At 32.8% G+C, this 25149-nt stretch overlaps 2 protein-coding genes and 1 long non-coding RNA gene across 5 annotated transcripts; 2 read left to right on the top strand and 1 right to left on the bottom strand.

Moving 5' to 3' along the window:
* Positions 3390–5641, top strand: LOC109724330 (sex determination protein tasselseed-2). Its single transcript, XM_020253121.1, has 3 exons — positions 3390–3655; positions 4645–5053; positions 5151–5641. Exons 1-3 carry the CDS (start codon positions 3474–3476, stop codon positions 5577–5579), a joined length of 1020 nt encoding a protein of 339 aa, XP_020108710.1. The 5' UTR covers positions 3390–3473; the 3' UTR covers positions 5580–5641.
* On the top strand, positions 10798–25045 carry LOC109724352. 3 transcript variants are annotated; one of them, XR_002219899.1, is made up of 4 exons: positions 10798–11089; positions 12607–12733; positions 13133–13336; positions 24922–25045. It is a non-coding gene; the product is annotated as an uncharacterized LOC109724352 (long non-coding RNA). The 3 variants fall into 3 exon arrangements; XR_002219900.1 differs by lacking the exon at positions 24922–25045 and adding an exon at positions 14570–14788; XR_002219898.1 differs by lacking the exon at positions 24922–25045 and having other exon boundaries at positions 13133–13622.
* LOC109724351 (wound-induced protein 1) lies at positions 16408–17516 on the bottom strand. The gene has a single exon (XM_020253144.1). The coding sequence runs from the start codon at positions 17211–17213 to the stop codon at positions 16869–16871; it is 345 nt and encodes a 114-aa protein (XP_020108733.1). The 5' UTR covers positions 17214–17516; the 3' UTR covers positions 16408–16868.

The raw sequence follows: 25149 nt of genomic DNA, 5'->3' as shown, positions 1-25149 counted from the left end.
TTTTTTTCTTTTTTGAGAACAAAAAGTACCTTTTTATTTATTTATTGTTTATAAATATAATTATTTATTTACTTATTTATTCATTCTTTTTCGGCTGAAACGCAAGGTTTCTACTTTACGTTTACTTACACTCTTTGTTTTTGCTTTGAATACATCAATTAATTTCTCCAACTACAAATCTCCAATAACTTTTTTGACTTGTTCCCCCCCTTATATTATAGTTCAATGTTTAGTGTAGTGATTTGGTCGAGATGATGATTAGAGACTTGAGCTACTCAAAATAAACTCAGCTAATCATTCATGATCTTAGGAAATTATTTTTTAAGCTTCTATATAAAAAAATTGGTTACCTAATTGTAGCAATATCATATTGGATAAGGCTTCTCCGGTTATCCTTTTGGATGACCCAAATCCGGTTTGGTGGTTGGTACCCAAGGCCCAAATTCGAATCCTAGTTGATTCACATTTTCAGATAAATTTATTTCTAAATGAAGTAAACGAAGCGGGTAGCATGCTACTTATCTCTCAAAAAAAAAAATCCATTAGAAAAATAAACTTAGCACAAAGAAAAAAAAAAAAGAATTCATTCTTATTTATAAATATAAATTTACATATTTTTGGGTCAACATGTGTTAATTTTAATTCTCGGGTTTATTTTGATTTTAACCAGATTCTTGATCAAAAAATTTTGATTTTTAGGTCGCCCATAAATCTAAATATTTCAAATTTTAAGATGTCGATAGATTATACATAACGTAGTTGAGCTGGCTTAATGGTTGATTATTCAACGTGTGATCCATGCAAGTATATAATGATGATACTTAATTACTTGACCCAAAGCTAATTACTAATAATAATAATAATGATGATGATGATGATGATAATTACTTGTAAAAGTTGAGTAAATCATTTTTAATATTTGTTAGGTTCACGTGGAGGGCATGCCTAATATATAATAATAGAATTTATGACAATGAAACTCTCTATTAATTTACTAATCAATTTTTTTATAAAAAAAATAGTATATATATAATAACACAAGGTATAAATAAATTTCGTGTTGAAAGAGTCTAATATTCGATTCACTACGCTAGGTTGTTCATCATTAATTATATTTACTGATATACGAAATATTATTAGTCACTTCTCAAAAGGTCATGAAACCAAATTTTTATGTAAAAATAATAATAAAATGTTCTACTCATGCACGAAAGGACAATTGTAAAGGACTTTTCATGTATAAAAATTTCTATAGTACGCATCATCAATTTTAGACTCCCATGTTTGTGAGATTTGAAATTTTCAAATATTCTTTTGAAATCTTCGAACCATCGTTTTCTTTTTAGTAAGCAATACAATATATTTCCATGCATGGAGTTAGGTGTAGAAAAAGCTTCAAAGTAAGTATATTTTTCCGAGAAATCCAGTTATTTCTCGAAGAATATTAATGCACAAAAAATAAAAATGAATTTTCAAACTTGCGCAATAACTAAATAAAAAGTAAAAATATAGCAGAACGTGTTCTGTAATAAAAATAGGATGTGCGCTGTTGTGTCATACTCAATATGATGTTGAGATTCGTATCGAGTATATTAAGATTGTTTTATAAGAAAAGTGTTTTTTAATTCTTTTACCAATCAAAAGAAGGACAAGTTCGCGAAATTTAAAAATAGTTGTCACAAGATCAATTTGACATAAGAAATTGATGCAAAATTAACTAAATTTGATATAGGTTACTTTTCGTGGGGGTGAGTGATCCTCATGTGCGCTGAGGCGCGAAGTTGTCAACGGATTGGACCCGGAACCTGCTTGGAAAAGAGCCTCTTTTTATATATTTCTTAATCCCCATAGTGCGGTTTCCAAAGTACAAATTAATTTGGTAAAAAGAAAAAAAAATTGTATGGACAAGGGCCCCTGAAACATAAGTTACTTCGAAATAGATCCTTCAATTATTTTTCTTCTGATTGATGCCCACTTCTAACTTCCGGTTGTTTTGATCTGAGTTAGTTTATTTTTGAATCGAGGCAAGGTGTTTATTTAAAAGGTTAATTTTATACAGATCTCTGCAAACATAATAAATTAATAATATATTTCTATAAAATCTAATTTTTTAATTTTGTCCCTGCAAAAATCATAATATTTTCAAATATATATTTTCCTCTGGTTTGTTACCGTTAAAATACTGTTTATTTTATAAGTAAAATGATATTTTTGTCATCATAAATACGTCTCTCCAAAAATTCAAACTATTAATTAAAGAGGGGTAAAAAGATTAATTCACCTCATCAACATGGTTAAGTATTTTATCTATGATTAACTAATTTTTTATAACAGATTGTAACAACATAGACATATTTAAAAATATTAGAATTTTTGTACCAAATAGCATATAAAAGTTGAATATTATAAAAATACATTTATAATTTATTATATTTGTAGAAAGCTGTATGAAATTAATTCTTATTAAAATTAGTGGCACGTATCTTGAGTATGAGTATGAGATAGAAGGCGCGTACAATTTCTTTTTCAATGTGGATCTGAATTCATGATCACCTCTTCTCATTTCTGATGTCATACTATTTTGGCAGAAAGTGTTACCAAACTTAACAGCCGTTAATAGTTAACATTCAACGAAATTTGCAATATCGTCTATTTAAAAGGTGATAAGAATATTTAAATCAGGACGAAACCAAGAACATTAAATTGTATGAAATGATCATCCATTATTCATTCTTTAAAAACTTAAACTATCATCGGACGATACTTTCAATAATTATATTCAATACTCTTCCTTACGTCAGGACTTGAGATAGTATGATAGGCTCAAAATGTGGATTAAATCTAATGGAAAAAAAATTAATGAAATTAGAGGCCTGATGAGATTAGATTCGAGGGACCTTTTGCTTCGATACCGTATTAGAGAATATAAACCAACAGTTTTTCTCCCCAAGCATAAGCTGGAGAAAATTAATTAAATGAAGCTTGAGGAGATATAATATTCTTTAACGTCATATCAAAGGAGTAGAAAGTGGTGAGTTAGAATTCCACCAGTTTTAGCGTTATATAATATTTTTTTCTATCTAAATGAAATTCATCTTTTAGATCTATCAAATTTTCATAAATTTCGTGTGAGAAAAAGTGTTGAATATAAAAATTATTCTCTAATAACTTAAAATTTTTTAAAAAATGGTATCGATTTCANTATTGATAAATTGTTGATGTAGATAGCAAAGTAGAACTTACAAACCACGGGATGGCAAGAAAATGTGCTAAATTTCATGAAAAATAAAAAATAATTATTTTACAGCAAAAATCTATATATATATATATATATATATATATATATATATATATAAACTCTATATAAAATTCTCCCGGGCACCAGTAAGACACCTTCAAATACACAAACCCTCTCATTTCACTATCTGATCGAGTTGTGTTAGCACCCCCAGAATCACCAGTTACTCCTCCAAATGCATTGCTTTGCCGCCTCCCAGGACCTCAACAGTCCCGCGGCGGCGCACCACCCCTTCTCTTCTCCTCCCTCCGCTAGCGATGTCGCCATCGCCGTCGCCACCGCTGTTGCCCAGAACATGCCCACGGACCACGGCGTCCCCGTCTTCGGGTGGGAAAACGGCGCTCCTTTTCAGAAAAGGTACGTCTTCTCACCACTATTGTGAGATCGTCAAATTTACCGCTCGTAGCTGGTTTGATATTCGAGCGCTGTACATAATAAAATATCATAATAGATGTTGTAGTGTTATTATAGAATTTTCTTTTTTAAAAGAAAAGTAGGCTTGCTACGTATTTTATTCATAACGAATATGAACTGACCTATAGAAATGGCAACTGGCCCGAGATTGTTGTAGAATGGTCTTTGTAGAAATTTGGTTCTTTCACTAACATTGTATTGGCGCAGCACTTATGCTCTATTTGGATGGAGAGAACGGAAGAGGTAATGATAAAATAGGAAAAGAGGGAAAAGGTAGGTTTTGTCATCTTAATTGCAATGTTTGGATGCATAGAACGAAAAAGTTAATCATTACAATTTTTTTCTCTTCTCTTTTGATCTTTTCTCGAAATTTTATTACAATGATGTTCCCCTTGACTAACTATCTATTTTTTAAATCGATCCTACTGTTGCATTATTGATTCATGCATGTGGTTTAATTTGTTAAATTCAATTGAAAGTTATTCAATAACATTGGCTAAGTGCACTTTGTTAGTATTTTTATCGCTGATTAAGAGGTGGACGGTTTAATTTTCTATATGTCCTTTACTGGGAAACAAAAAAAAAATATGACTTAACTATGATCGAGCAATTTTTAAAATGGACCTAAGGGTTTGTCTAAAAAAATGAAAATAAAAAAATTGCAAGTTGCCAAAGGTAGCATTCGATCACAATTAATTAGTTAGTTAATTATCTAAAGATTGAACCAAATTAATCCACCATTAATAAGTCATTGACATTGTTGTCACGTGAATTAATTTTATCACGGCCACTAGATACCGAATTAAAATTTTGTTATAGACCTACGTAACGTTTAAAAAATATGCATGTGTGTGACCTACTACTACGAGCATTTTAAAAAAATTAGAAAATATATATGAATTAAATTTGTATGTGTTATATAAAAAAAATAGGTTAGAGGGAAAGGTGGCCATCGTGACCGGCGGCGGCCGCGGCATCGGCGAGGCCATCGTGCGCCTCTTCGTCCGGCACGGCGCCCGCGTCGTGATCGCCGACATCGACGCCGCCGTGGGGGAGCCCCTCGCCGCTTCCCTGGGCCCCCACGCCTCCTTCGTCCGCTGCGACGTCGGCGACGAGGCCGACATCGAGCGCCTTGTCGACCGCACCGTCGCCCACCACGGCCGCCTCGACGTTCTCGTCAACAACGCCGCCGTCCTCGGCCGCCAGGCCCCCAAGAGCATCCTCCACCTCGACGCCGACGAGCTCGACCGCGTCCTCCGCGTCAACGTGCGCGGCGCCGCGCTCGGCATGAAGCACGCGGCCCGCGTCATGGTGCCGCGCCGCTCCGGCTGCATCATCTCGGTACGTAGGAACGTGGACATGTTTTGACGTTACACGTGCATATATGAAATATGTTAGCTGTCAGAGAACGGTGTTTTTAATATTTTATGCCTGGCAGGTGGCCAGTGTGGCAGGCGTGCTGGGCGGTCTCGGCCCGCACGCATACACGGCATCGAAGCACGCTCTCGTGGGGCTGACGAAGAACGCGGCGTGCGAGCTCGGCGCGCACGGCATCCGGGTGAACTGCATCTCGCCGTTCGGGGTGGCGACGACGATGCTAGTGAACGCGTGGAGGGACGGCGACGACGACGACGACGACGACGATAGCGAAGCGGCGGAGGTGACAAAGGAGGCGAGCACGGAGGAGGTGGAGAGCGTGGAGGAGATGGTGAGGGGGATGGCGACGCTGAAAGGAGCGACGCTGAAGGGGAGGGACGTCGCGGAGGCGGCGCTGTATCTGGCCGGCGATGAGTCCAGGTACGTGAGCGGCCACAACCTGGTTGTAGATGGAGGGGTCACCACCTCAAGAAACCTCGTTGGGTTGTAAGGAAACAATTGTAAACTGCAATGAGCTCACTAGCTAATTAATGATTCTTTTTTTTTGTGTTATTTGATTAAATTTGAATGGATTTAATTTATCCTTTTCTTTTTTTTTAACTCCTTTTTTTTTTTGAAATATAGAATTAGCGGTGATAGATAAAAATATAAAATAAAAATATCCTTTACAATTATAAAAAGTCAAGTTGATTTTTCCTGCAATTAGATTCAAAATCCATGCACCAGCGGTGTGAATCTCTTTAGGTTGTAGTGTATCTATACATATAAAACTAGTGGGTTTAATCCGTGTGTTGCATACAAATATTTTTAAATTTTATTTTTTAAATAAAAATAAAATACCTTAAAAAACTATATATTTATAGAAATTTTATGACAAATTTATAAATTAAATTATTTACAGTGTTAGCTTTTTATACAAGATTAGATAAGTTTATATATTAGATATATAATTATAAATGGAAATATTAATTGATTGCAAAGTCTCTCGCCTATTTTTATTTATTTCTATAACAATTTCAAAAAAGTTAATTATAAATAGCATTAATTGTCTTAAATAAGATTACCAAGTGTTAATAATTCGGTTTGTCATTTGCGAACAATAGAAGCTTAATTATGCTTCTGCTTTCACATATTAAATATATAGATATAGATAGATCAGTCCAACAAAGTTAAGTCTTTGTTTACTAAAAATCTAAAGAGTTTTGTAATTATAATTTTTGGAATGGATAGGGTTATAAGATTTATAACTACATATAGAGATGCAAATTGCATTTTTCGTAATTAAAAGGCTTAGTCCTCATTATTAGTCTAACATTCTTCCTTTTTGGGTAAAAAAAAAAGTATACAACAAAGCAAAATTATTGTTGAAAAGGGAGAGACTTATAATCTGTGTCAAAAGGAAATTATGCATACGGAACTGCTGGCTACAACCTATTCATTTTTAGATCACTTCAATTCGTGTTGTTAAGTTAACTGAATCATTTTCTATATATTGAAAATTAAATGTTAGTGATTGAAATATGAAACAAGGTCACGAAGAGCAAAGGGAGTGATCATTTCACATATTTAGTATAAACATTCTTAAAAAAATACATATTTTTGCACTAACAAGATAAATTTGAACGCTTCAATGCTAACATATCATTTTTTTAAAAAAAAAAACTTCAAATACCACTCATGTAGTTTCACACTTTCTTACTTTAGTACCATATAGTTTAAAATTAATATATCAATTTAGTACTCTGTAATTTTATTTTTATTTTTTTATCAACGATTTCACTATTTTTTTCGTTAAATTAATGGCAAAGTTAGAACTAAAGAGTATTAAAGTGAATATTTGATAAATTTAGATAGGGTATCTGAAGTTTTTTGTATATAATTTAACGAGATATTAACAAAAAAGCTGACTAAAAGATAAAATAAAACCACAGTGCATTAACTTGATACACTTGAAATCATAAAATATTAAAATGAGAAAATACGAAATTATATCTAAAAAAAAAGAAAATGCGAAATTATGAATGATATTTAAAACTTATTCTTTTTTAAAATATATATATTAAAAAAGAATTTGTACGTTAATTGCTTTGACAGACCATTGAAAGACAAACCACTATTCCGTGCGTGGTCAGATCGACGTCATTGGCGGAGAAAATTAATTTCCGTCTGCGCATACTTTTTCGAACGTGACGGTCCAGAAGTCCTGCATGCCGATCTGCACGAAACAGTTCCCCACACGAAATTAATTAATTATAATTTATAATAATAATAATAATAATCTAGGTGTCACACACGAAACACGAGATACGAAACAATTTAAATAAGATGATTCGATAATTTTAAAAAATTTAAAAATATTGACACGATATGATTACCGTTAATAAAATATAATCTTAATAATATAATATAATAATTACATATTTATTTTATATAAAATTTAATTTTGGTAAAATATTATTATATTTTCTCATATGAATAAAAATTAATAAAATTTTTATTGATAATTCATATTTAAGAAAAAATTTACCACCATTATAATTTATTTATATTGTCAAAAAAATTATTTGCATTCATCAAAAAGATAAATATTTATCATCTTACATTATATATGCATAAAATAATATATATATATATATATATATATTCTTAAAAATTGTATGCGCTATAGATTAGCATTGAACGCGTGTTCGATGCACACATGTTCGACATGAATACGAGATATGTCCAACAGGACACGCGAATTATAAAAGTGCCACGATACATAATAATAGGGTTAAATGTATAAAGTTACTGCAAAAAATAATGAATTTTAAATATATCCTTATAAAGTTCACTTTCATATATTGTTCCTATAAAAGTTCTAATATTTTCAAATATATTTTTATGATTTGCTACCGTTAAAAAATCGTTAGAAAACTATTTATATTTTCAATTTTGTTATCACAAATATGCCCTTCAAAAGCGACAATGGTATAATATAAATGGAATAAAAATGTCAAGTTATCTCATAAAGTAATCAGGGTTAACTATTTAATCTATGGTTAACTAAATTTTTCTAACGAATTTTAATTGTAGGAACATATTTAAAAATATTAGGATTTTTATAAGGATAATATATGAAAGCTGAACTTTGTAGGAATATATTTGTAATTTACTATATTTGCAAGACTTGTATGCAATTAATCCTAAATAATAATACAAAATGACTCTTTATCTTCTCTCACCCTCTAATCTCTCGCGATAATGATTGTTTATTTATGATCTTATTTTAATCTCCATATAAGCTTGCTGAAGATTTGGCTGATACTTAGTTACTACTACTTTGTCAACTCTGACTCCTCCCCAAGATGCTAGCTTAAACGCAATTGTTTATCACTTAAAATTCAATCTTTTACCAATAAAGTGGCTTAATTAATTAAAGAAGTACCTCACGTAGCTGTAACGGTATTAGATTATAATTAATTAACTCCAAGTTGAGAGGATCAAATAGTATTAATGTTAATGCAGATATCGACTCTCTGAAACTAATATTTAATTAAAGAGTTAGACCACTTGCATGCCGACTATATATATATATATATATATATATATATATATATATATATATATATATATATATATATATATATATACACGTAAGTTGTTCTTTTAATAAAAATATAAATATATGTAAGCAGCTACAGAAGTAGTGAGATTTCTTTATTTCAACAAAGCAGACCTCTTGATTTTTATTTTTTTTTCCCTCCCTCGAGGCCCAGATTGTCTCACTCATGTATTTTAGTTTATACTTTTCAATGAATGAAGTGAATAACATACTATTTTATTTTCAAAAAAAATAAAAAGTAAAAACATAATATTTTGCCCTAAATACTTTTACACAGCTAGCTAGCAATCTAACTGGCTATCTCAAAGTACAAACTTTTCTTTTTCAAATAGTTAGATGTATATATAGGTTTTCGGTGCAATATTTAAATTAGTTAATGCCTCTTGCTTTATATCGATCTCGATCACAAGTAAAAGCTCCTCCTTTTTTTTTTTTTCTTTTAATTTTTTGATGAGTTAGACCTATAGGTCTAGGTCCAATATATAAATCAGTTTATGCCTTAGAACTCTTGTATTTAATATAGGATAACTATTCTTAACACCTTCCATGACATGTGCACCTTCAATGAAATCACACGAAACCAACGTAGGTCATTAAATTAGTCAAAAAATAATAATAAAAAAGTGTGTGAACTGGATTCTGCTACCATAATAAACGGCTCAAATTCAACCAGAAAACTTTAAGTTGTTAGAAGAACAGCTCTTTACATTATATGTCGATTCGAAGTTTTATTTTGTATCTAATATGAGTTTATTGCTCTTAATTAAGATTATTATTTCAATCTAACTTACTTCACAACTCAAGGTATATGGTAGTTTATATCATGCTATGTTTTTTGAATTAATTGTAGCCTTTAAGGCATAAAGCTCACATTTGAAATGCATTATAATTAATTAAACATTTTCTTAGAGTGAGAAGNACATATATAATATATATATAGTATATGGTAACACATTTGACCCTCATTTCAAAGCCAAAAGTTATGTTCATCCATCATTTCTAGCCGTCCATTTTAAAAAAATCATAGATTTTATTCAAAGATAGGAATATTTTTATTTTTTTTGGGAAAGTTTAAAGATGTGAATATTAAAACTAGTTGTTAGCGCATGCAAATTAAGTAATGTGGAAAAAAGAAAAGCTCAAAATGCTATATATGGAACGTGTTACTAAGAAGGTAATGGATTGTGTGTATCATAATCCCATTTTTAAATACCTTGGTATCCAAAAATTATCAAAATCCTTTTCTTTTACCCTACCATAGCCTTTATTACAATAAAAATAGTAATTTTTAAGGCCCAAACAAGCCCATATTGGATTGTCGAACACGCAAACCCTAGCCCAAATGTGGCCCATTGTTTCTTGTTCGAACCTCGATGCTTCAAATTGAAACTTCGCAACGCAAAACTTTTATCGAAAATTTTTTAAAGTGAACTGCGGCCATGTTTTGAAACTAAATTAATTATATTATATAACATTTTTGTAGAATCTTTAACTAAAATAAAATAGAAGAAGAGCTCAGCTCAGATTTTTCCATAGTTATTGCGTGGGATCCTTACTTGCCAAAATTTTAGGAGGATTCATAGCTTCATTGTATAGAGCTGGAAGGTGCAATACTGCAATGCGCTAACATATATAAAAAAACTCTCAGAGATAGGAGAAATAATAATCAATTACCTAATTCTACAAAAAGTATATGAATCCGAGACTTATTTTTAGTCTTATTTATTATTTGAAGATCAAGTTTTTTGAGAATAGGTAGCATGCTACCTGCTTCATTCATTGAAAGTATGAATTAGGCTACCTAAATGAAACAATCAGGGCCTCAAGGAAAAAAAAAAAAATGTTCAAAGAAGGTCTTTCCAGAAATTATTTGAAGATTAAGTTGTTGGTTTAAATGGGCCAGTATTTAATTTGCTCTTTGACAGGAGGCCGGATTGGGCTGATTCATGTTCAAAATGTTGGGAGATTTGGTTAGGTTGAATCATATTCGAAGTGGTGTGAGGCTGATTCAGTGGAGTTATAATCGGGGTCTGTGGGCTCTGTATCTATACGTTTTAAGAAAATTAGTTACGTACTTTTAGCGGTTCGCGCTTTTGGAAGTAATGGTTTTGTTTTTATTTTGTTCGGCCAAGAGCTCTGGGTGGCGCTTAGATTTGGAGAATGGATTGGAGAACTTTGGGGCTTATGCGGTCGATCTTAGAATCAATGAGATGAGTAGTGGTGGTCGTCGTGGTGGTGAGGGGAAAGATGTGGTTTTGAAGTGGAGAGGATGTGTAGGGTTTGTCATATTGGATCAGAGAGGGCGAGTTAATGGAGCTTGGATGTGTGTGTAGGAACGATCTAGGGTTTGCTCGTCGGAGATGCGCGGAGTTGTGGTTTGCTACCAAAGGGAATAGGTATAGTAACTATAACTGAACAATTATCATTTTCGTTTGAAATTAAATGACATTTGCTTGACAAAATTTGGGATGAGTGTTGAAATATTTGATGCTAAAGTTCATGAAATGAGTTGGTGATTGATGATGTTGAGAGATGAATAATTTAATTGACTAAATTGTCCAATGAACTGCCAAGTTTTGGTAGCTGTAGTATACAAAGATATCTCTTTTATCCAGTTTTAGATACTATTGATTTGACGTAACATCTATAGTGCAGTTTTGTTTCTGTATTCGACGGCCATTCAAAATTTTAAAGCTTTTTTGAGACGATGTGAAGTGTACAGATGAAATTGATGGAAATTTTTAGGCAGAAGGTTATAGAGACACCGGGTAACATGCAGTGTTTTTATTTTCCCCCTTTTTTTTTTATAATTTACAGTGAGAGTAATTTCATTAGTAGTGTGTTTTGTTGGTTATAGCATATGATGGGCATTGAACTAAGAATAAACATTCTTTTAGGTATCGATCTTATTTCATGTATATATAGATGAAACAGACCTTTAGTTTAAGGGTTCTTTGTTGTATTGGGTTCCAAAAATTAGTTAACTAATGCAAATTGTTAAGCTATTACAGTAAAGTAGCAGCAACAATTCACGTGCTTTGTTTCTTTTTATTATATATGGGGCCTTCTCATCATAAATGTATAGTTTGGGTGAGACTAATGAAATAGGTTCAGGGGACTTCAATCAACTTGCAGCTTCCCTGCAAATCAGCTCCTCGTTTAGAATGGTAACTCAAAAAAGAAAGAAGTCACCGTTGATTAATGTGTTTTTTTTTTTTTTTTTTTTTGAGAGATAGGTAGTATGCTACCCGCTTCGTTTATTTCTTTTAGAAATAAACTTAGTTGGAAATGTGAATTAAGTAGGATTCGAACTTGGGATCTCGGGTACCAACCACCAAGCCCTTTGCCACTTGCGCCAGGGACAGTCGGTCCATTGATTAATGCGTTAATGGTTGAATATTTGTCTTTAAGTAAAAGCAGGGCATTGGAAGAGTAAATCCTAAAAGCGACTCCTTTATTTGGCGTGCTTCTTTATTTTATAATCACGTTATGCGAGCCTTTTACATTCTTTTAGTGATCCTCTTCCCCCCTCTTGCCATATTTAATCAATTTCTTGATAGAAGTTAGTAGTTCAGACTGCATTTTTAAGTGTATGGCCTTCCTATAAAGAAGGCATCTACAGCTACCGTATAATCTTTGTGGATTAGAACCAAACTCTGACACGGATGCTAGCGTGGATATTGTATGCTCGTAACCATACACTACTTTGTGCCGAACAAACTTCTGGGACTAAATTGTTGCAATTGAAACCTAGGGAGAAATTGAAATCAAGGATGTAATTTAGGATCAAAATTCTCACTATTCAAAATTTAATTTTGTCTAGTGACCTCTTGTTTTGCAATAAATTTGAAATTTGTATCAATTGTTGGTAACTTTTTTTAGAAGCGACAATAAGCCTGTATTTATGTTTCAGCGAATTCTGCAGGTGTTGTGAAATTTGCGGCATAATTGCGTAAAATGTTTCAGAGGTGCGAGATACCAGCTTTATGATGGAGTGGAGCAACATGCCTAGAACTCACTTATATGTCAACAGACTCGAGGTATCGACCTGCATGCTCCTTTCTTGGTGTAATAATAATAGCTGTCTTTGTAATACGTTTGCTTTTCGGAGGAAAAGCTACGTTAAGTGTAGTCCTTTTTCTGCATGAAAATAAACATCTAGTTCTGCAAGTTTTGCACTCTCACTCTTCGCGTTACTCTGGTACTCTTTCTTCGCATAATTTTAAGTTACTATGTTAAATTGTTGTAGTAATACAATACTCTACTACTTTAGTAGAACTCATTCATGTTATGAATGAGTTCTACTAATCAATGATTGCATTCAAGCCTGCTTAAAGGCTATTTAGTTTATGCAAAATATATAACAAGTGATTACATGAAATTCCTTAATTTGTTTGGTTTCGTTATTGTGTCTCATGATCATTTCTTAAACCTTTCAGTGATAATTATATGGCCTTGTGTTACACGACATCCTCCCGCTTGCTGGAATCGACCATTATTACATACCACTCTGATTCTGCACTAGCGAGGCTAGTGTCTTCATCCTAATTTCTCGCCATTGATGCTCAGACTGTCTTCATGCGATTCGAACAGATTCTTCTGTCAGCATCAGCCTTCCTAATCTTCTGCCCCACGATATTCTTGTATGTTGTTCTCGCCAACCTTTATTTTCATCATTTTCTCGACGCTTGTCATCTACATTGAATGCGATGGATTAGGTTTTTGGAACTGGACCAAATAGGCGATGAACAACCAACCTACGCAATATATTATTTCTTAGGCTGAGAAGCAATCCTCAGATAGTTCTTACTAAATATTGAACATACCGGGGTAGTGAATAACCGAGATATATATATAGTACCAACTACGGGTGTTTAGTTGTCATACCTATTATATTATTTTTTTCAATCAATTACGAGATGTTGTTAATGGAGCTTACTCCAAGAGTGGAGGATTCAACAAAAAATAATGTTGCAAGTTGAGAGGATCTGGTAGACTTGTTTACTTACTAGTCAAACATGTTGAGGAGAACAAGATGAGGGCAATTTGTTTACTATTTATGAATAAAGCAGAGAAGGTAAGAGAACAGAGAGAATTTTGGTAGCAAGTGATTCAAAATAAGAGAGTTAAAAAAAAAAATTAAAATTTAAGAACCTTGAGGAACCCCAAAGGAATTTTTCTTTTTACAGAGCGACTGCAGAATCCCGATTCTAGTTAATACTTTGGTGTCTTTTTCTCTCTAAAATAGAATATACTATACGTACTCTCGAGAGTAAATGTGAGTAGAATTTAGAAAGCCCTGATTGGTTTCTTTGTTCGGTCGATGTGCCGAGCTTATCCCTCGATCATTTGTAAATCTCTTGATGACAGTTTTTCGTTGCTCAGATTCTGCATTTATGAAATTTAAATCATACTGTAGCTGTGTCCTGCACAAAAATTAGCTGACCTTTTGGCCACCAAATGTTGAAATGTACAGTTAGTAGCAATCAATTTAGATGGAGATGGTAGGATTCTTTCACTTTCACATTTAGGCCTGTCACCCACTTAATATTGTAGTCCTATCCGTTCTCCTGTTGTCATAAATAGAATGGTTCAACAAATTATGCCCGGGTATGTTACCATTTTACTGTGATAAATTTGATGATTAATTCAACTTCTTTGTTGCTGCAAAATTATATGTTTTATGATCAATCTAGTCCACTAATCGATCGCCGGCCTTAGCAACTGCGACTTAATTTCCGATAAACTTCAATTATGTCCTAACTAACGCTAACCGACCAAACTAAGTACAAGATATTGAGATTTTAAATTTGACATTTGATACATTTGAATTGTTAAAAGTGCTTTAATTAATACTTAGCGTTACCTTTTGTTAGGTGAAAATTATTGCCAATTTCGTGCAAAGGTTCTGTATCCGGATTAGTAGAACTGAAATATGATTATGTTCGTTCATGCCACTAGGGAGTGGATAATAAATGATAAAGAGAAATCTCAAAACAAAGTAGTTTTAAATGTTTGGAACCTCAAAATCTAATTGAAAAGTATGATTTGACTAATAGTTCAGGGACTCATTAAGCAAAAATGAGGTTTTTTTTTTTTTTTTTTTTTTTTTTTTTTTTTTTTTTTTTTTTTTTTTTTTTTTTTTAAAAAAAAAAAAAAAAAAACCATGGGTTTCTTTGGTCGGCGGTGTCGGTAAATGGACCGTAAGGAGCGACTTTTCTCAACAGCTAGGTTCAGCTTCTTCTTGCATCAGCAGAAACAACTTATTGCGAAAGCAACTCAACGGATACGTACAAAAACTCCCTTCGCTCTTTGTTATTATAGAATATTATTTAATGTATGAAAAAGAATATTGTTTAAAAATAGATGTTCAAATTTATTATTAGTGAGTTGTAGGTCTTTGGGATATAATACAAAATTAATTAGATTTTAGTTTTGAAACATTTGTTATAGAAATTTAGTCGAATGACATACGAGATGTATTGGTGCAACGGATAGGGGCAATATATGATTGCTCTCTCTCTTCTTTTCTTTTTTTTTTTTTCTCGTGTGAAATTTTCACATGAGATCCTCTGAACGTAATTATAGCTTTCCAAATTCGATCTGCATGGAGATTAAGAGATCCAGGAGCTGCTTGAGAATAGAAAACCGAAAAGCAAAAAATTGTAATTTTTATTAGTTGGATTTATCTCTCATCTTTTCAATTTTAATGGAAAAGTGGATTTATATACAACCCCACTTTCAGGGGTTATCCATCCGAGAACTACTTCAGTTCTAGCATACTTAATTTTCTTAACCTTTTGGATCTAACCACTGCCCAATATACTATATCCGGATTAAGAGGTTTAGCTCTATTATATTTTATATATAGAATTATTTGAAATCTCACATTTTTTTCTCCGCTAGTCTTAACCGACGTTGTGCACGAGAAACCGTTACAGCAGGGTCAGCGGGATCAGAGGTTTAGTCCAATCATATTTTATATATAGAATTACCCGGCATCTCACATTTGGAGTGAGAATTCTAAAGCAGATGTTGATTGAGGGGATATATTCCAAACTCTATTAATTGCCTCCGTTTGGTTGGGGGTTAAGGGGTGGAATAACCTCTTAATCTCCATTTTATTCCCAAACACTTCTAAAAATGGGTGGAGTTAGCTAATCCACATGGATTATCCCGGATTAGCTAATCCCACATAACCCCACTAAACTCCAACCAAACATTATTTTTTATTCATAATAACCTACTATCCTTCTTGTCCCACCTACTCCAAACAAATACTATTTTTCACTAGACTAACTCCAATCCCCAACCAAACACAAAAATACTCTAACTCCACCTTAATCCTAAACTTAATTCTATTACTGGAGTAATTAATTTTTTCTTAACTCCGAACCAAACAAGATACCAAAAGCCCCAGCCCAATAAAATTCGTGCTTTGTGGAAGCCGATGAACATTTACTTTTTCCGGCTCCGTCCCGAGCCGACCAAAGGAATCTCGTGACAAACTATTAAGCAGTATTCATCTAATCGAAAAAACACAAAAAAAAAGAAAAATAAAAGTCCAGTAGTTTAAATAATAATCAATTAATTAATTAAAGAGTTTGTAATAATAGAGTATTATACCAGTGTAATTATGTATGGTGTTAAGTCTTGTAATTTTAGGACTTCACCAAACAATAATAGTTAATTTATCAGCTAGCGTTTACTAATTATAACAGCTGTGATAGGTTTCTTCTCATATATATCACAAATGCTTCGATTATATAATCTCCCGCTTTGTTACCCTCTTCCTGCTTATTCCAAGAACATACATACCTTGAAGATAATAATAAATAAATTCGATCTTTATCTTCTTTTTCATGAGAACAACCACACAAACATCTTTTATTATTATTATTATTATTATCGCAGGAGGAGAACACAGCATAGTAGTAGCAGTAGCACACATACGATGAAGATCCTACACCACAGGGCTTTCTCATCCTCATCACGCGATCTACAGAGACTCGACTTATTCTTTAAAAACCAAACTATGTAGTATATATATATATATATATATATAGTTACTATTAATCCGAACTTAGCAAATTAACCCCCACTCATAGGCATAAATGGCGAGCTATATATATAGCGGGGTGTTCGGGCCGGTTTTATATTCCGATATATTATATATTATATGGCGAGGACGAGGCCCGGGAGGGACTTGCGGGCGGTGTCGCTGAGCTTGCTCTGCCAAAGCGGGGCGCGGGCGCAGTAGTGGGAGGTGGGCGGCGACTTCTTCTTGGCGGAGGAGGGGGAGGGGNGGGTGACGGTGAGGTCGGTGTTGAAGTACTCGCGGACGTGGGTGATCACCCCATCGGGGCCCACCGTCCAGACGTGGACCCAGTAGAGGGAGCGGGCGGGGTCGGCGCGCTCGGCGAGGACGGTGGGGCCGAAGGCGTCGATGGAGTCGGGCTCGAACACGAAGTCGTCGGGGTTGGGGTCGGAGGCGTCGGCGCCGGTGAGCAGGCGCATCATGTGCTGGTGCGCGGGGGGCCCATGGAACCACCACTCGATGTCCCGCTTCAGCAGCCGGTGCACCGCCTCCGCGTCGCGCGCGTTCAGGGCCGCGTACAGCTCCCGCACCCGCCGCTTGTTCCGCTCCGACTCCCACTCGGGCTTGGGCTCGGACTCATGTGCGTTAGCCAGCTCCTGTATGAGCCCCGGTTAGGCTCTCTTCTCTCTCCCTCTCTCTCTTTGAAGTGGCGGAGCGAAAGGAGGACGAAATGGAACTTGTTGCTGTTGAATCTGAATCTGGGGGAAGGGGAATTGAAACGGAAGTGAGGGGCTCCCCTTTATATAGAGAACGGGGGTGGGGGAAATCGGTGGGAAAAGTAGGTCTCATTGGGAGGGGGTGGGGCCCACCTTCGACGAAGCTACTCCGGTGGGCCCACAAATTTTGACCACTAGGGAAATCGAAAATTGTTGCCTGAGCTCGGTGTGAGGGACAGATTCTTTGTCGACCAGGTTGCGGCAATCTCATTAAATATTGGGTTAATTTCATACTTGTCTCTGCAAACATGATAAATGATAAATATATTTTTACAAAATTTAATTTTTATGTACTCCTACCATTAGAATTCGTTAGAAAATTTTAGTTAATCACAGGTTAAATATTTAATTCTGATTAATTTTTGATATTTTTACCTCTCTTATATTATATTATTATAATTTTTAGAGAGATATATTTATGATGATAAAATTAAAAAAACCAATAGTTCTCTAACGATAACAAACTAGAAAGATATAAGTTGAAAATATTTACTATTTTTGTATGGACCTGTATGAAATTAATTCTTAAATATTATATCTCAAATTTTAGTTTTTACTTTTTTTTTTGAGAAAGAGAGAAAGATAGCATGCTACCCGCTTCGTTTATTTTTTTATAAATAAACTTAGCTGAAAAATATGAATCAACTAGAATTCAAACTAGAGACTTCGTGTATTAACCATTAAATCTTTTGCCACTTGTGCTAGAAACGGTCGATATTTTGTTTTTACTTTTAAATCGTGAGGGATTTTCGGCTTTATATGGATTGGAATGGAAAATACGAGAGGGACATAAAATACTAGGGATCAAATTGAAATGACCAATGACCATCAATATATAGCTTAACACGGTGAACATGGTTCATGCAACACTTTCTCCATGCTAAAATTGTGGGAGGAGGAGCATATAATAGTGCTGGAAATACTTTGCTTGTATCCGTGGGTTTGTGTTGGGGAGTTGATGCTTTGCTTGAATTTGTAATAAATCTATATAAGGTGCGGTTATGCGTGTAAACCACTTATCATGGTAAAGTTTAATTTAGCATGTACAACATATTAATTAATTTGCACGATTATTGATGGCCAATGCTAATTAATCTCAGCTGTGGAGTGCGCATCTGGGCTATGCTGTATAGGGAAGGCCATTTAGTGGGTAGCTTTCACAAGGACAATGATGATTAGATTTGTGGGTCATTTTAGAGTGTGACTGTGTGACCTAACTATAGTTGGATTTGTATTATGTGGGTTTGTATTTTTTTCATTTTAAGTGACAAAATTTTTAACATTTATTTGGGGTGTGGCAATTGGGGAAGGTGAGTTTGTGTTCTTTGTGGTCCCCAAATAAAAATAAATAGGGATAATCGCCAATACACCTTTCAAAACTTCGAAAATATCTCATTTATTCATACTTTTTTTTTCTTTCCAATATACCTCTCATATGTTTCTTCGTTATTCCAAAATATCCCTATAATTATCACTCGTTAAATTAACTTGGGTTAAACGTGAGTTAAATATCTACCACAGTTAATAAAATTAAAATACCACTTTTGTCCTTAACTTAAGGGCAAATAAAAAATATTGGTGATGGTAGAAAAGTATATTTGAAAAGGCTAAAAAATAAAATACTTTTTGTACTCCTAACTTAAGGGCAAATAAAAAAAATCGGTACTGATAAAAGGATATATTTGAAAGGGCATAATAGTAATTTCATAAAGATAATAGAGTTCATTAATAAATTTTAATTTTAGGAATATATTTGAAATAGATTAAAACGTAAAAAAAGTATTTTTAATATTAATTTTTAAAAAAGATAAATCAGAAAATCGAAAATTACTTAGAAGGCAATGGCCTCAAATAAATAAGAGCTTGTGTTTTGAGCGCATAATAGTATTGGCCCTATTGATTGATTGATTGAGTACTCCGAAACTTATTATTGGTCCATGCCACCTCACTTGAAGTTATGTGACGAGAACGTGACATCAATTTTTATTTGAGGAGGAAATATGTTGAGGAAGAACATGAATATTTCTTGTTAAATATGCATTATTAAAAGATTATTATTTTAGCTATTTAAATTTTAGAGTAATCACTGGTTTCATATGAAACCAATTTCCGCACAATGTACAAATATGTGGAGGCATTTAAGCGTGGAGAAGGGAGAGGGATCTTTGGTGGACAGGTTAGCATTCTATCCTGGAGGTCAGAATGGATCGAGTTACATTCAATACTAGTAAGAATCGTAATTACATGTATATCTGAAATAAATTTATTATTCTTTTTCTACTTATGATTAGCGTCAACGATCTACAAATAACATTATAAATAATAAATTTTCTTCTATTTAAACAAAACAAATGTAAAGGAACACGCTCAATTATTTTTTCTTATAATAGAATTTTGGTTATAATTAAGGCAGGGGCTTCAATCAACTACCAAGGTGTTGATATGCACGTGCCAATTAATCTCCATCCCCACAAAAGAGTAGCCAATTTGATCAATTGGTTAACTCAATTAATTTGTGTGGTCCATAATCCATATATGGGTCACTATTTTACATGGCTAGGTATTGGTCCAACCTAGCTAGATACTATTTCAAGTGTCCATGACTTAGGGATCCTTATGTTGCAATCAATATCTTATAATTTATTGCAACAATGTGATGAGAAATTAAAATTCAATATAAATGTTTTAAAATTTACAATCCTATATGAATTACTTTAAGATGAACAATTCAGATTGTGCCCTCAAATGTACTACACTACATAAGTTCTATATGATTTTGAGTTTATGGGTTTCAATTGTTACTGGCCAAAAAAAAAAGAAGAGAAAGTCTAAGTACATGTTTAGTAACTAATAATTTAACTTCAAACTTCCAACTAATGATTTTAAAATATTAAATTTTAGGTTAAAATAAAATAAAATTCACTCGAGTGATGAAGATTGAAAGTTAACGAAATGGTACAAAAGGAAGCTAGAATTTGTGTCTAAGGACAAAGAAATAGGATGCTTCAACTGGCATCAGAATTTGTGCCTATACCCTATCAATTTATCTACTGTCTGATTAAAGGAGATGTTCGCTTTTCTAAGGAATAAGAAATAGGTTGGTTCAAATGGCATCAGTATATCCAGAAAATGCCGTGCGTATACCCTATCAATTCATCTACTATCTAATTAAAGGAAATGTTCGCTTTTCAGGTTCAGATTTAGATTTGTCAAAATTTTATTTAGGAAAATAAACCGTTTTATCCATTTAAAAAGCAAAATAAGAGAAAAGAAGAGAGAAAAATTATTTTACCTGTACCTATGTTGCCAATACTATTCATAGACCTAAAAATGGGTCTATATTTTATATTGCACCCATCCAACGTGTCCTATATATGCTTTTACTGTAGTTATTTAATGTGATTAGTGAGTCAATACCATTTTCTGTGCAAATGATGTGTAAAGTATATCTATATTTTTCGATGTGTGAATAATATTGTTCTGTTACAAATGGGTGATGATTAAGTACCTCTGAAATCCTTAGTCACATGATAGTCAATAATAGAACCAATAAGTCCTATCATATATATTAGTGGATGGAATTATGTCTCTACCTTATGTATATATAATGGCCACATCCTCTTTGATACTGTTTGGTACGAGTAATCCCCCTTTATACCCAAACGCTATGGGTGGCAACAGCTTGTTCCCACCCATAGCATGGAATAGAGGTGGGAACAAATTGTTCCGATCCCTAAAACTTTTTAAAAAGATAAAATATTTTTTAAAAAATTAAATATAAAATTTTATAATTAAATTAAATTAAATTAAAAATCTTAATATTAAACTTTAAAATTTTAAAATTTTAAATTTTAATTTTTTAAATTTAAATTTTATATTTTTAAATTTTAATTTTATTTAAAATTTAAATTTTTAAATTTAAAATGTTAACTTTAAAATTTAAAATTTTAATTTGTAAAATTTAAATTTACTATTTTAAAATTTAAAATTTAAAATTTTAATTTTGGATTTTAAAATTTAAAAGATAAAATTTAAATTAAAAAAATATAAATAAGAAATTTAAAAACTTAAATTTAAATGTGCTATATAGGGCAATATTATTATTTTTTATTTATAACTATCCACTATTCCTCTTATTCTATCTTATCTATCCAAACGCGCGCTATTTTTTTATTCCAAAAAACAACCCAATTTTATCCAAATATAAAATTTATCTAGTTCTCGCTTGTACCACAATTTATAACTATTATTGAAATAAAAAGTTTTTACTTATATCGAAATCAAATGAAGCCAAATGGGAACAAAAACACTAATACTGCATAAGCATTAATTAAATACTGGTGGAAATTAGAAATAATAAATATACAATAAATATATTAGAAAATAAATATTTTTTATTATTATTATAGAAGGTTCGCGGAAACCTCATGGAGCAAATGGGGATAAGATGAGGAGTACCGACGTGTGAATGTAACATCCCACGGGTATTGATGGATATATATGCATATGCATACGCGTACACGCGTAAGGTGTTAATTAATAGAGAACACACGCTATCATAACTGCAGGTCCCTCTGCCTAGTACACTGTTATAGATATGTAGCGCGAACTTTAATCCTGTTCTTATTCTATCATTATTTAGAACAGTTGGTTATTATTATTATTATTATTATTATAAAAAATTTCAAAAATTCTTTCTGTGGTTTTGTAGTTTCTTATTTTGCCCCTCTGTGGTTTAAAATGTATCAATTTGCCCCCCTATGGTTTCTTTTTTCTCTTTTTTTTATCAATTTTATTATTTTTTTAAATCAACAATAAGGTTAAAATTAAAGGATATTAAAATAAATATTTGATAAATCTAGATAGGTATCTAAAATTTTTTTTATATAATTTAATGAAATATTAACGAAAAAATTACTGAAAAGATAAAAACGAAACCACAGGGGGAGAAATTGATACACTTTAAACCACAGGGAGGCAAAGTAAGAAATTACGAAATCACAAGAGAGGTTTTTGAAGTTTTCCCTTATTATTATTGTACATATATACATCAATAGTATTGTTTGGCAGTAGAACAAACAACTTTAATAACAAACAAAAACAAAACCTGTGAAGCGTATGAGCATGAAAAAATTGGTATTTCATTCCCACGCAAGTGGATGAATAAAACTCGAGTAGGGAACTTTTCAACGGCGACTTACTAAGATACTTTAATCTGTTGCCATTTATCTCTATCCATAGGATATAATCTTTTTCTCTAGATTTTTTTTTTTTGACTTTTAATATTAAGAAATATCTAACGAATCACTGGATGAAGATAAAATTAATACATGACGGCGGATCGAGAGCTTCCTAACGAGACGTTGTTAGGGAGATCCAGACTGAAGTTTTTTTTTTTTGTTTTTGAGAGAGATATGTAGCACGCTACCCGCTTCGTTTATTTCATCCAGACTGAAGTTTTATCCCTAATGAATTTGAAAGTAGGACTATCATAATTCGTCACTATGTTTGTGATGAATGGATGCATGATTCAATGTGGGTGATCGAGTAGCCTAAGACTTTATAACCAAAAAAAAAAAAGAATCCTTTAATTATGTTTGTGCCAATGAGTATCATTTAGTTCATCTTGAGCTACTTATAATCTATTTGGTTTTACTCCTGTTTCTACTTGATCTAAATGTAACATGAACCGGATTGGGTTAGATTAGCATATCGTGCCGGCTAAGTCAAGAAAAAGCTGCAAATTATTTTACAAACCACCCTATTTCGATTAATCGTTGCCTTTGATCAATAACGTCTAAAAATTAACTAGTTACTAATTAATTCTAAGCTTAGTTATTAATATAAAATCCTTTGTTTCTTGTGAGGCAATTGGAGTTTCTTATAAAAGGGCATTAATTACTTGTGGAGAAGTGTTATGTACGTAATACAATTTATCTCTTAATAATTTGTGAGCTCAAGTACCTTTCAATATTTCTCTCAATGTGATATGGTTTTTATATTCTCACAATTAAAGAGGAGATTAAACACTAATATATCTCCAAAGCATCCCAAAAGTAATAAAGAATTAATATGTGGTTCATGAGATGCGGATAAAGATAATCCTGATTAGTATCGAGGTTTATCTAATATAGATTAGTTATAAAAATGGAATTCTCCAAAATGAAAGCAATGGACTAAGACAAAATTACAAGCAAAACTCCTAAGTACTGTCTCTTTCCATGGAGCTAATTACAACAAATCAATGAGGATAATTCAAATTTTTTTTTAGAAAATGAGGAGCACGTAATTTCCTTTGTTTTTAGGAAAACAAATAAGGAATTTGCTATATAATGAGCACAACTCTTTAAAATACACATTATCTCGTATTTAGAAGAAAAGAAAAGAGATGCATGGATCCTATAAAATTATGGGTGAGCGAGAACATGACAACTACAGTGATGTGGGGGGTTGAAATGATCAAATTATTCACGCACTTTATCAAAAATAATTAGATTTTAAACGGCTTATTTATAATAATAAAAAAAAGTTTCAAAAGGTTCGGTAAATATTTACGAGAAAACTTTTACGTAGAAAATTCTCTGTAGTGCAGTTGGGCGCAAGCAACTAAATCATTTAGTTATTGGACAACAGGCTATGAAGCAAAAATATTCATCACTAATTTGTCACGTCCCTTTCAATACTTAGGTAAAGCTTGCATTTTGAACTCGAAAAGTCTAAAAACTACTAGCAATAGAACAGAGAAAATGGTTAATTGTCCACCGAATTAAGCTTAATTTTACCTACCAAGCTAACTACAACTCTTTATTCTTTTTTTCAAGTGCGATTCTGAATCAGATTGCACCTTTTGATGTGCTCCTTTTTGAAAGTTTAGAATATCCTTTTGAAAATTAATTTCTATTTGTGGATTTCCTTGTAAAGATACCATTATTATTAGGTGCGTTAATTATATGTGGACACAACACACAAGTGATAGTTGATATTATATTATTAGGTTAATGGTCGGTGGGAACAGGTGGGAATGAGCGCATTTTTGTCATGTACGACCTCAAACTTAAAACCACATTTAGTGTTGGCTACATTAAATATATTAATGTGGATGAGCTTTTTTAATATGCAATAATAACACGCTTTAGTCCTTGGATTATTACTTTTTTGGATGCATAAACTAAAAGGATATCGATAATGACGATTACGAATATGTGCTTGCTTGACTCGGTTTCCTATGTGCTTATTAAGCTGGCTTCTAACAAATACAAACAATGAGGTTATCCTTTAATAGAAGAAAAACTCATCCGAGAGTTTCATATGATTTCATAGAACTGTTTTATTATAGGATATAGACTATTTTATTTTTATTTTTGTTTCTTTACTTGGACTCCGAAAATTTTTTTTTTTTTTCTCTATATATCAGGTGGAGAGATCTCAGATTTAGAGAGCAACAACCGAGCCCGAAAAAGTCGAACTTGGGTCGGCCCACGTAGTCTTGGGTCTAGATCCAAGTCTTTGTGACAGGCCTAGTATTTTGGGAAATGTGGACTTATACCTATGAAGTGACTTCTAAGGCCCAAATCGAGATAAAACTGAAAAGCCCAAGTCCAAATCGTACAACACGAAAATTGCTGCAGTTCATTTCAGCCAT

Source organism: Ananas comosus, linkage group 18 (assembly GCF_001540865.1).
Source record: "Ananas comosus cultivar F153 linkage group 18, ASM154086v1, whole genome shotgun sequence".
Classification (NCBI taxonomy): domain Eukaryota; kingdom Viridiplantae; phylum Streptophyta; class Magnoliopsida; order Poales; family Bromeliaceae; genus Ananas; species Ananas comosus.
Note: the sequence above shows the minus strand (reverse complement) of the source record. Positions and strands in the feature narration are given on the sequence as shown.

Bases quoted from the DNA above. Each gene is read 5' to 3' on its own strand.
- LOC109724330 (XM_020253121.1), top strand. From the start codon at position 3,474: ATGCATTGCTTTGCCGCCTCCCAGGACCTCAACAGTCCCGCGGCGGCG. The intron at 3,656-4,644 runs GTACGTCTTCTC...TAAAAAAAATAG, and splicing joins GGCGCTCCTTTTCAGAAAAG to GTTAGAGGGAAAGGTGGCCA. The intron at 5,054-5,150 runs GTACGTAGGAAC...TATGCCTGGCAG, and splicing joins GCTCCGGCTGCATCATCTCG to GTGGCCAGTGTGGCAGGCGT.